General features: G+C 36.7%; 1 protein-coding gene across 2 annotated transcripts in view; it reads left to right on the top strand.

Annotated features, from left to right (window-relative positions):
• The window catches only part of FSTL5 (follistatin like 5), a 580,413-nt gene that overhangs the window by 400,481 nt on the left and 166,957 nt on the right, over positions 1-12,975 (top strand). For both annotated transcript variants that reach the window (XM_084768539.1, XM_084768540.1), the window contains exon 8: positions 1,096-1,216. In XM_084768539.1, coding sequence (XP_084624665.1) covers positions 1,096-1,216 — 121 coding nt within the window. The remainder of the gene's footprint in view (positions 1-1,095; positions 1,217-12,975) is intronic.

Below are 12,975 nucleotides of genomic sequence, written 5' to 3' on the forward strand. Positions count from 1 at the left end.
CACTGAGTGGAAGTGAGGTCAAAATGCCCACAAATAGGCATTCTCACAGAGACAAGGCAGTTGGACTTTAATAACGACTCTGCAGATTATAAAAGCAGTTCTTCCAGAGAAACGAAAAAACAGATTTGACAATTTTCCCCACTGCACACATTGATTTGTAAAGAGATTTTCTGGTTTGTACTCTGCAGTTCTAAGGCTAATGTTTGGACTCAGTTTTGATAAACAGAATTGAGTCTTTAATATGTTTCCCCAGGAATGGCTATGGTATTTGTTCTCTCAAATATCAAATATCATGTATATTTATTCAAATGACCAGTAGATTATTGTCTTTAAAATCAAATCATCGCTGATGGCTTAGTATTATGATAGAGTTCATGATTAGCAAAAGTGAGGATATAATTTAATATTACTGTCCCTCAAACAAAATGAAATAAAACAAAATATTCTATTCCAGGACATGGTTATAAGTACTTTCACTGAGAGCATACTAACTTAATAGCCATTTTTTCTTTTCTTTTTTCTTTCTTTTTTAAACCTTTTATTTCTTTTTGTAGCTTTACGCATGTGGTCACATGTTCTTACAATGTGTCTTCCTTTTATTATTCATCATAAGCTTTGAATCACTTAGAATCTTCAGAAATAGGTTATCTAAAAGAGAACATTGATTACATTTAGAAATGCCATTAACATCACTTTATGTACAAATGGCCATTTTTTCTTTGTATTTATTTGTATAAATGGCTTAAAAATCAGGGGATAATTATATCTAAAAATGTAATTAGCAATTTATTTTTAGCTGTAAGACAAATTCTTGGTACATCTTTATCCATCTAAAATCTAAAGTATAAGATTAAATTATACTAGCATGCTTCATTAATTTTTATATTTCAAATTAATATAAAAAGTTATATTTGTCAGAGAGAGAGCTCACATTTAAAGGAATTATATATTATGTAAATACTAAGGTAGGTCAGCATCCTTTATCTTTACATTGACAATTTAGATTATTTAAAAATGTTTAATATATTTAATTTGCTCCTGAAAATGAATGACTGCTTAAAAAACCAACTCTGTGATTTACTTTCTTTTCTGTAGGACTTTGGTGATGATGGGTCCTTGTATATCACCAAGGTTACCACAGTTCACATGGGAAACTATACGTGCTATGCAGATGGCTATGAAAATGTCCATCAGACACACATCTTCCAAGTGAATGGTAAGTAGCATGGTGCTACTGTCATGATTTTTTGCTCAGTTGATGCTATAACAGTTGACTGGACAGTACATTAATTTTAGCAAGGCTCTAATTTTTTTTTTTTACATACTGCTACTGTACTACCATTTATCTTTTTCAGTGTGAAAGTGAATTAACACTATAAATTAGTAACAATGTAGTCACTATAAACCATTGAAAAGTGACATTTTAAAGTCTAGGAAACTAAGTTATTGGCTTTAGTTGATAATATCAATCATTATGGGAACATGAATTTTAGATTTTGATAAGATTAGCAACTTAGAATTTTAAATCATATATCTGCTGTTTGATTGCTCTTCTACAGAAAACTCTTACTTATTTTTGTGTTGTAGTATCGGTTGTAACTCCAATACCTGTGTTGCGGAGGGAGAAAGAATAGGAGTTGAAGTGCATCTTTAACTAGAAAATGAGACTACCCTGAGCAACATTGGGCTTTGCCTCATTTTTTTTAAAGAACAGTAATATTATGTAAGGCAAAATTTCAATGGTTGGAATATTAATCAAAATAAACATATCAAAACACTTTATTTAGCACCAAATGAACCTGAGTTGACATACAATGTTATGTATGATGCATTGTTAAAACTATGCTCTATACTTTATTCTATGTAATAATTATCTATTTTGTGATCTATAACCAAGCAGAGGCTGCTTTTAGGGGGTAGACAGTGTGACTGTCCTGTATGCATGCATTCATAAAAGAAACATCAGATTATGAATATGGAGGAGAACTAGGGTCTTGTGGATCTACATCTACTTATAAACAATCCTTTCTATGTATCCTGGAAAGCTATGAATGTGTTTGTTGTACAGACTTAATTATTTTCATTTGATTCAAATAAGTGAATATTAGAAAAAACTTATTGTAGTCACTGGGAAATAAGTACTTGTGCCCTAATGTGTAGTGTCAGCTGCTCAGTGATACAACAGGGGTCAGATTTGGAGGATGCTTGAAAGAAGGCCTGCAAGTGTCCCTGAAAAATGACACGTATGTACAACAGAGATTGAAAACACAAGTTTCAGAAGTGTGAGGGGAGGAGTAGGTAAAGAACTGCTGTGGGGAAAAAAAGATCATGCAGAGAGATTAATCTCACTGGATGAGATTAGCTTTTAATGTGTTAATTCAGGATAATTATTGATGCAAAAGTCAAGTATTCAAGTAAGAAGATTGACATCCATCATTTTATACTTAGGTACTTCATTTAACATTTGAATCAAATCGTGCTAGCTGAAGATTGATGAGAATACTTTAAGAATGTGAATAAATTTTGTGTGAACTCAGAGATCTGTGCATTGGATCTAAAAATTTAAAGTGGAGAAAGCAGCCAGAGCGACAGCAGTGTGAGGAAGCCAATGTCCAGAAACTTAACTTAGAAAACAGTCTCAAATTCTGGAAAATGGGGCCACGGGTTTACCTTGGTTGGTAAAGTTCTTGTATAGCAAGCATGAAGCCTTATGCTTAGTACCCAGCGCTCAATACCAGCCCTTTAGACATGAAGGCAAGACAATCTGAAATTTAATTCTTACTCAGCTATATGGGATTTGATGCTAGTTTAGGATTCTGTTTTTAAAAGGCATTAGTAAATAAAATAAAGATGGAAGGCGTGGAGTCTGACGATCCTTGACACACAACAATAGCAGACCCAGTCTGTGGCCGCTGGTGCAAACTCCGTAGGAAACTAGCCCTGGGTCAGGTTTGAAGTCAGCTTCCAAGGGAAACAGTGAAGAAATCAAAGCAATGGTGTACTGTGTTTAAGTTTCAGGTGTTTTGAATTGTTGTAATACCTTAGCCACTTTTCCAGTTGAGCCCATCCTGTGGATGCTTGCCGTCTATAGACCTTATGCCTGATGCAACTGACACAGATAAATCCATCCTCATTTCCTTTTTATTAGCAATTGACTTCAAGCTAATAGACAAGCCTAGTCCCATGAACTTCCTTATTTTATTATAATTAAGGAACAAATGTTCTACTTCACTGTTTTTTTTAGCAATTAGTTTTTGTCTCTCAACATCGCTTACTGTCAGTCTCAGTCCTATTTCTTTCAGCCGAGCCACTCTGCCCTCCTTTAATGAGCCTAGTTCATATTCCATCTGCTTCCGAATATTTTAAAATATCAGAAATACAAACCCGAGTATTCATTAGTTACTCTTGAAGTTTGTATTGGGATTGGGTGGGATTCCCAGACAACCTGGAGAATGTACAGGCGGGAGCTTGTGTCACATGAGAGGTCATGAGAATCACTGTACATGGCTGCCCTCCAGTAGTTTCTGCTCCTTGTCCCCTTCAGAAGCAGGTTCTGAGAGTCACCTGTTCACTGAGCTCCAGATGAGAAATTCAGAGGCCTGTATCAATTTGTGGTTTTCTGTGTTGTAGGACTCGTGCCCAGCTTCCATTCTTGCTCCCTGTTTTATTCTCTATTTGTTCTCTGATGTCAGGTTTTTCTCAAAAATGGAGTGAAGTTGAAAAAGAAAAAAAAGAGATCTCATACATGATGCCCCATCCAACATCAACCTTAACCTTAGGAATGAATTACAAGAAATTCAACATGAACAGTTATCAGCTCTATGGAATTCTAATTGCTTCCCCATTCCTAAATATATAGATCTTAAATCAGTACCAAGTGAGAAGCAAAAACAGCCTTTCCTTTATCCTATTACATTTAAACCACTTTGACTTCCCAATATCAAAGCTGCTCTGAATAGACTGTAGTTGCTATAATTAAAACTCTATCATGATTAAAGAAAAATCAACATGGCAATGCACAATTAAAGTGCTGGATCTGAGTACTTAATCATAGATTTTAACCATTTTAAAAACAGTTTTTATATGTGTATGTGTAAATGTGTATGTGTGAATCACCAATGTGATTTGTGTATGTTTGTAAATTATGTGTGTACGTATGTGTATCTGTACTTGGTAAATGAAGTACATAATTAGGGGAAGGCTTGGGGACATTAGAACATGACACAAGCATCTACACACAAAAACACATACAAACACACACACTAAATAAACTCTTAGTTCCGTAAGTTCTTTTTGGTCATGTTATTTCATCACATTAAAAACATTGCTTGATTAACTGAACTATTTCTCTGGTTCTATCTATCTATCTATCTATCTATCTATCTATCTATCTATCTATCTATCATCTATCTATCTATCTATCTATCTATCTATCTATCTATCTATCTATCTATCTATCATCTATCTATCAGGATTGTGTCTTCACTGAGCCAAAAGGCCATTTATTTAATTTTAGGCTTCAAAATACTTACTACTTTTTTCCATTTATTTATTTATTTATTTATATAATCATCTTACAGCCTGATCCCAGCCACTTCCCTTCTCTCCTCCCAGTCCTACCTCACACCCCCTACCCCCATTCTCTTCTATGATTTTCAGAGAAGGAGAGGCTCCCATGGATAGCAACCCACCCTGGGCACCACACATCATAGTAGGACTGAACACATCCTTCCCATCTGAGGCTAGACAAGGCATTCCATCTAGGGGAAAGGGATCCACAGGCAGGCTACAGAGACAGAGACTGCCTCTACTGCCATATAGGGGATGGACATGATGACCAAGCTTCGAGTCTATCACATATGTCTACTGGATCTAGGTCCAGCCCACACATGCTCTTTGGTTGATGTGGTTAACTCACTGTGAGATGCGATGGGCCCACTTAGTTTACTCTGTAGGTCATCTTGTGATGTCTTTGACCTCTCTGGATCCTCTAATCCTCTCACCATACCACACCCAAGTCTTCCACAAAACTCCCTGAGCTCAGCCTATTATTTGGCTGTGGATCTCTGCATCTGTTTCCATCATTTGTTGGATGAAACCTCTCAGTAGACATTTATGCTAGGTTCCTGTTTGCAACCATAGCTGAGTATAATTAATAGTGTCTTGGTTTTCTTTCGTGGCAAAGGCTCAAATTGGGCCAGCCATTGGTTTGCTGTTCCCTCAGTCTCTGCCCCATCTTTATCCATACACTTCTTGTAGGCAAGACAAATTAGATGGAAGGTGTTATGGGTAGGTTGGTGTCCCCCTCCATCCATTGGAAGTCCCACCTGGCTACAGGAGGATGATGATGTCAGGCCCCATATCCCCTGTAGCTATGAGTCTCAGCTAGGGTCACACCCATAGACTTGCAAGTGCCACCTCTGTCCCAGAGATGCCCCTCACAGATTTCTATTCACTTTCCAGTCCTGCCACACCTTGCTCTACCTACATCTGATTCCCATCCCTGTAATCCACCCCCTTTCATCTCTCCCACCTAGTTCCCTCCCTCCATCTACTTCAAATGTCTATATTATTTCCTCTTCTGACTGAGTTTCAAGAATGCTCCATTGGGCCCTCCTTGGTTTCTTTGGGTCTGTGCATTATAGCATGGTTATCCTGTATTTCATGGCTAATATCCACTTATGAGTATATGCCATGCATGTCTTCCTGGGTTTGGGTTACCTTGCTCAGAATGATCTTTTCTAGTCCCATTCCTCTGTCTGAAAATTTCATCATTTCTTTGTTTTTAATAGCTGACTAGTATTCCATTGTATAAATGTACCACAACATCTTTATCCAGTTTTCACTTGAAGTTGTTTCCAGATTCTGGCTATTACAAATAAAGCTGCTATGAATGTAGTTGAGCAGATGTCCTTGCTCTATGATGGAGCTTCTTTCAGGCACATGCTTAGGAGTTGTGTGGCTGGGTCTTGAGGTAGCACTATTCCCAGTTTTCTGAGAAACCTCCAAATTCATATCCACAGTGGTTGTACAAATTTGCACTCTGACCTGCAATGGAAGAGTGTTCCTCTTTCTCTATATCCTTGCCCTCAAGTACTGTTGCTTGAGTTTCTGATCTTAGCCATTCTGAGAGATGTAAGATGGAATCTCAGAGCAGTTTTAATTTGCATTTCTCTAATGACTAAGGACTTCAAACATTTTCTATTAATTTATTCTTGTTACATCTCAATGGTTATCCCATCCCTTGTATCCTCCCATTCTTCCCTCCCTCCTATTTTCCCCTTATTCCTCTCCCCTATGACTGTTCCTGAGGGGGATTACCTCCCCCTGTATATGCTCATAGGGTATCAAGTCTCTTCTTGGTAACCTGCTGTCCTTCTTCTGAGTGCCACCAGGTCTCCCCCTCCAGGGGACATGGTCAAAGGTGAGGCACCAGAGTAAGTGAGAAAGTCATATCCCACTCTCCACTCTACTGTGGAGAATATTCTGACCATTGAACAGGTTTAGAAAAGCTCTGGGGATTCAAACATTTTTTTTAAGTTCTACTCAGCTATCAGATATTTCTCTGTTTAGAATTCTCTGTTTAGCTCTGTAACCCATTTTCAATTGACTCATATAGGTTTGATGGTGTTTAACTTCTTTAGTTCTTTATATATTTTGGATATTAGCCCTATGACAGATATAGGGATGATGAAGACCTTTTCTCATTATGTATCCTGTCATTTTGTCCTAATGACAGTATCCTTTGCCTTACAGGAAATCTTCAGTTTCATGAGGTCTCATTTTAAATTGCTGATCTTAGTGCCTGAGCTGTTGCTGTGCCATTTAGGAAGTTGTTTCCTGTAACAATGCATTCAAGGTTATTCCCACTTTCTCTTCTATTGAATTTAGTGCATCTGGTTTTATGTTGAGGTCTTGACTCCCTTGGACTTGAGTTTTGTGCAGGATAATAAGTGTGGATCTCTTTGGATTCTACTACTTGCAGACGTCCAGTTACACAAGTACCATTTGTTGAAGATGCTTTCTTTTCCCATTATACATTTGGCTTCTTTGTCAAAACCAGGTGTTCATACATGGGTAGATTTATTTCTATGTCTTTGATTCCATTCTATTGATTAATCAGACTGCTTTAATGCCAATGTCTTGTAGTTTTTGTTATTATTACTCTGTAGTACAGTTAGAAATCAGGGATGATTAAACCTCTAGAAGTTGTTTTATTGTACAAGATGGTCTTCACCATCCTGGAATTATTATTTTTTCATATGAAATTAAAATTGTTCTTTTAAGGTTTATATAGTGTTATGTTGGAATTTTGATGAATATTGCACTGAATCTGTAGATAGCTTTTGGTAAGATGATTATTTTTACTATGTTAATCCTACCAATATATAAGAATGGGAAATCTTCCCATTTTTTAATGTCTTTTCAATTTCTTTATTTAAACACTTGAAGTTCTTGTCATAGAAGACTTTCATTTCCTTGGTTCTATTACCACAACATATCTTACGATATTTTTGGCTATTGTGAAGGGTGTTGTTTCCCTAATTTCTTTCTTAGTCCATTTATTGCGTATATAAAGAAGGGTTACCATTTTTTTTTTTTAGTTAACTTTGTATCCAGCTACTTTGCTGAAGGTGTTTATCATCTGCAAAAGTTCTCTCATAGAACTTGGGGGGTCATTTATGTATCCTATCTGTGAATAGAGATGCTTTGTTCTTATTTTTCCAATTTGTATCCCCTTGATCTCCTTGAGTTGTCTTATTGCTCTAGCTAGGACTTTAAGCTCTATGTTGAATAGATATAGATAAAGTGGACAGCTTTTTCTTTTCACTAATTTTAGTGGAGTTGCTTTAAATGCCTATCTATTTAATTTCATATTGGCTATGGGCTTGCTGTATATTGCCTTTATTGTTTTTTATGTATGGGTATTGTATCCCTGATATTTCTAAGTGTTTTAACATAAGGGGTGATGGATTTTGTCAAGTGCTTTTTCAGCATCTAATGAGATGATCATGGTTTTGTTTTGTTAAGTTTGTTTGTATGGTGGATTACATTGATGGATTGTTGGGATGAAGCCTACATGATGATGGTCAATGATGTTTTTGATGTTTATAACATCTATTTAAATTGTTTATCTGATCTTGATTGAACATTGATAAGTAGTATCTGTAGAAGAAAACCATCCACTTTGCTTAGATTTTGAATTTTATGGAGCACTAGTTTTTGAAGTAAGATTTAATGGTTCTTTGTTTTTTCTCAGTATCTGTTTTTACATCCACTTTTTAATTTCTGATTTTATTAACTTGGATATGTTCTCTCTGCCTTTTAGTTATTTTGGCTAGAGATTTGTCTATCTTGTTGATTTTCTCAAAGAGCCAGCCCTTGGTTTTTCTGATTCTTTTTATTGTTTCTGTGTTATTGATTTCACCCCTATGTTTTATTATTTACTGCTATCTACTTCTCCAGAGTGTTTTTTGTTTCTTTTCATTCTAGAGATTTCAGATGTGCTTTAAAATTGCTAGTATGAAATTTCTCCAATATTTTTATGAAGGCACTTAGTGTTAGGAACTTCAGTCTTAGCATTGATTTCTTTGTGTTATAATTTTGGATATGTTGAATTCAATTTATTTGTATCAGCTGGGGCTTGCTTTTGACTGACTATGTGGTCAATTTTGGAGTAGGATCCATGAGGTGCTAAGAAGAAGGTATGTTCTTTTCTGCTTGGATAGGATGTTTTGTAGATATATACTAGGTCCATTTGATTCATAACCTTTGTTAGTTTCATTATTTCTCTGTTTAGTTTCTCTCTATATGACCTGTCCATTGGTGAGAGAGAGAGAGGTGTTGAAGTCTCCCATTATTAGTGTGTGGGGCTCAGTGTGTGATTTAAATTTTAGTAATGTTTCTTTTACCAATGCTGTCGCCCTTGCATTTGGGGTTTATATGTTCAGAGTTGAATCATCATCTTGGTAAATTTTTCCATTGGTGAGTATAAAGTGAAGGATCACTATTTCTTTTGATTAATTTTGGATGAAAGTTTACTTTATTAGCTACTAGGATCTCTATTACAGCTTGTTTTTTGTTTCCATTTGCTTGGATAACCTTTTTCCAGTCCTTTACTCTGAGATAATGTCCGTCTTTGTTGCTGAGGTGTCTTATATGTGTCAGAATTATGGATCATATTTTTGTATCTGCTCTGTTAGCCCATGTCTTTTTGTTGGGGAAACTGATCCATTGATGTTGAGGGATACTAACAATCAATGGTTGGTAATTCTTGCTATTTTGATGTTAGTTGTGTTAGTCTGTGGGTGTTTTTGTGTTTATATTTTCTTTTGTTCTTGCTCTTGTGAGACTATTTATTTCCTATGTTTTCTTCAATGTAGTTAACGTCCTCATGTTGTAGTTTTTCTTCTAGTATTTTATGTACTGTATTTGCATTCAGGTATTATTTAAAATTTGTTTTTTCTTATAATATATTGTTTTTTCAATCTATGGTGATTAAGATTTTTGCTGGATGCACTATTCTAGATTGGTCTCTAGAAGCTGAAAGACATCTGACCCTTCTAACTTTGAGAGTCTCTCTTGAGAACTCAAGTGTAATTATGATAGGTCTACCTTTGTAATTTACTTAGCCTTTTCCCTTTGCAGGTTTTAATATTCTTTCTTTGTTCTGTAGATTTAGTGTTTTGATGATCTAATTGGAGTTCTGTTAGCTTCTAGTATGTTTATAGGCATTATTTCTTCAGGTTAAATTTTTTTTCTTCTATAATTTTGTTGAATATATTTTATGTCCTTGGAGCTAGGACTCTTTATTGTCTTCTGTTCCTATTATTCTCATGTTTGGTGTTTTCATAATATCACAGATTTCTTGGATATTCTATCTTAGGAATTTCTTAGATTTAACATTTTGTTTGACTGATATATTAGTTTCTTCTATAGCATCTTTTAATCCTGAGATTCTCTCTTCCATCTTGAGTTCTGGTGGTTATTTTTACATCTGTTCTTACTGATCTTTTCCCTAAGTTTTCCATCTCCAGGATTTCATGAGTTTGTGCTTTCATTATTGTTTCTACTTCCATTTTCAGGTCTTGTACAATTTTATTTACTTACTACACCTTCTTAGTTGTGTTTTCTTGTCTTTCTTTAATGGTTTTATTCATTTCCTTTTTAAAGTCCTCTACCTGTTTTATTGTATTTTTCTGTATTTCTTTAAGCTTACTGTAGTTTGATAGCTGGGTTTTGTGGTGCCATATTGCCCTGGCTCTTGTCATTTGTAATTTTTTTTGCTGGCGTTTAGCCATCTTGCTGTCTTAGGTACTGACAGGCTTCAGGTAAATCAGGCTGAGTTGTGGGCCAGAAACAGAGAGCTGCGAAAATGTGTAGTTTACCTCTGGTGGACCCTGATGGCCACAGGCCTCCGGAAATGCAGGTAGGGCTGTGATTGAAAGGTAAAGCACAAAGCGGGCAGGGTGTAGCTCGCCACTACTGGACTTCTCCTAGGGAACCTAGTAGGCCTCCAGAGATAGAAACTAAGGTGTTGGATGGGAATAGGAAGCAGAGGAGATGAGGCAGGTCTCACCACTTCTAGGTCTGCTGGGAGGACATGGTAGGATGGGAATTGTGGGCAAAGTGGTCTTACCTAGGGTCTCTGGATGGCTGCAGGCCATTGGGAATACAGGTTGGGCTTTACTTTGGAAGACAGAGTGCATAAGGGGCAGGGTGTAGCTCACCACTGCTAGCCTTATCCAGGTGAAATCAGCAAGCAGATGCCTGTGGTGTTGCGGTCTCACCTGTCTCTAATGCATGGCCACAGGACTCCAGGGGTAGAAGCTGAGTTGTGGGATAGGAATGGGGTGTACACCGGATGGGCTACTTACTGCATTTTTATTTATACTTAAAATATATAAAATATATTCTGACCATGGCTTAGCATCTGTTATCTCCTGTCAGGTCCTCCCAATCTCCTAATCCATCCTTACCCATCCAACCACATCTATTTTTCTATATACATATTTAGAAAACAAACAGGAAAATAAAGGGAAAAGTTCAGATTTTAAAAGAACATCAAAAAGAACAAGAAGCACACACACACAGATATCCATTGACACACATACATATACACACAAACATGTACAAATGCGTAGACACATACACACACTCAAAACACATGCATACACACATTCACCCACAAATGCAAAACAAAACCAAACTAACATAGAACCACAAAATAAAAAAGAACATAATGTAAAATTAACAAACAATACAGTAAGATAAAACATGCTAAAAATGAAGAAATAGGAGTAAAAAAAAATCCACTGAAACACCATTGACTTTGTTTCCCATTGGCCATCAACTACTGGGAATACTGCCTACCCTTTATTGTGAAAAATAAGTGGAGAACACTTGTTTTTCCTTTGCAAGTGGTTGTCAGTTTGTGATAGTCTCTTGGTTAGGTATGGAAGATGTTTTCAATTCCCCGTATCAGTCTAGGGACTTTTTCTATAGTGAAACTGTGAAGGGCCTCTGTGTGCTGCTACCGTCTCTGTGAGCTCATTTTTATATAAGTCATACAGTATCTGTAAAACTCAGTTTTCTTTGTGTTAGCCATTAACTCTGGCTCTTACACTATTTCTGTCTTTTTTTCACTATTGCTTTCTGAGACCTCAGAGAAGGGATTTAATTTTTTTTTTAATTTATATTTTTCTTCTTTTTTTATTAAATTTTAAAAACTTTTCAGATATACATTTATATTATTACACATATATACAATAAACTACCTACAACAAGAAGAACATGAAACAATCAGGAATTATTTGTTACATTTATAATTTATTCAGATTATATCCCGATAGTTATCCCCTCCCTTGTATCTTCCCACTCCCACTCTCTCTCTCTCTCTCTCTTCCACCCTATTCTCCTCCCCTAGACCTTTGACAAAAGGGGACCTCTTCCCCCACCACATGATCACAGCCTATCAGGTCTCATCCAGATAGCCTGCTGCCCCTTCCTCTCTGTTCCCACTGGACCTCCCCACTAAGGGAATGTGATCAAATTAGGGACCCCAGAGTTCATGTCAGAGGCAGTTCCTGCTCTCCATACAACCACAGAGAACGAGCTGTCCATTGGCTATATCTGTACAGGGGGCATGTAGGTTTACTGCATTAATTTTCCTTGGTTGGTGCAACAGTTTATGCAGCCCTGCCTGGGAGTCCAGATATGCCAGATTCAATGGTCTCCTTGTGGGTCTCCTGAACCCTCTGGGTCCTTCATTTTTCCCAATATTTTCCCATAACGCTGTCTCCTGGAGTCCAGCAGTGAGCTGAGTCCTGTCATCTGTCCCAATCCTCTGCTGGGTGGCGTCTCTCAGGAGACATCTATGCCAGGCTAATATCTGCTTATAAGTGATTATATACCATGCATGTCTTTCTGGGTCTGGGTTACCTCACTCAGGATGATCATTTCTAGTTTCATACACCTGTCTTCAAATTTCAAGTTTTCCTTGTTTTTAATAGTTGAGTAGTATTTCCACTGTGTAAGTGTATCACACTTTCTTTATCCATTTTTCAACTGAGGATCATGTAACTCTAAACAAGCAAATGAAATACTTGCATAAAAAACTTCAAGTCTAAGGAAGGAAATTGAAGAAGATATCAGAAGATGGAAAGATCTCCCATGCTCCCATGGATTGGGAGGATCAGCATTGCAAAAATGGCCATTTTACCAAAAGCAATCTACATATTCAGTGCAATTCCTATCAAAATGCCTTCACAATTCCTTACAGACCTTTAGAGATTAATTCTCAACTTCATAGGGAAAAACAAACCAACCAACAAAAAAACCCACCCAGAATAGCTAAAACAATCCCGTCCAGTAAAAGATCTTCCAGTAGAATCTCCATCCCAGATCTCAAGCTGTATTATAGAGCAACAGTAATAAAAATAGCATGGTACTGGCATAGAAATAGGCTGATTCATC

Source organism: Acomys minous (assembly GCF_964271855.1).
Source record: "Acomys minous genome assembly, chromosome: 19".
NCBI lineage: Eukaryota > Metazoa > Chordata > Mammalia > Rodentia > Muridae > Acomys > Acomys minous.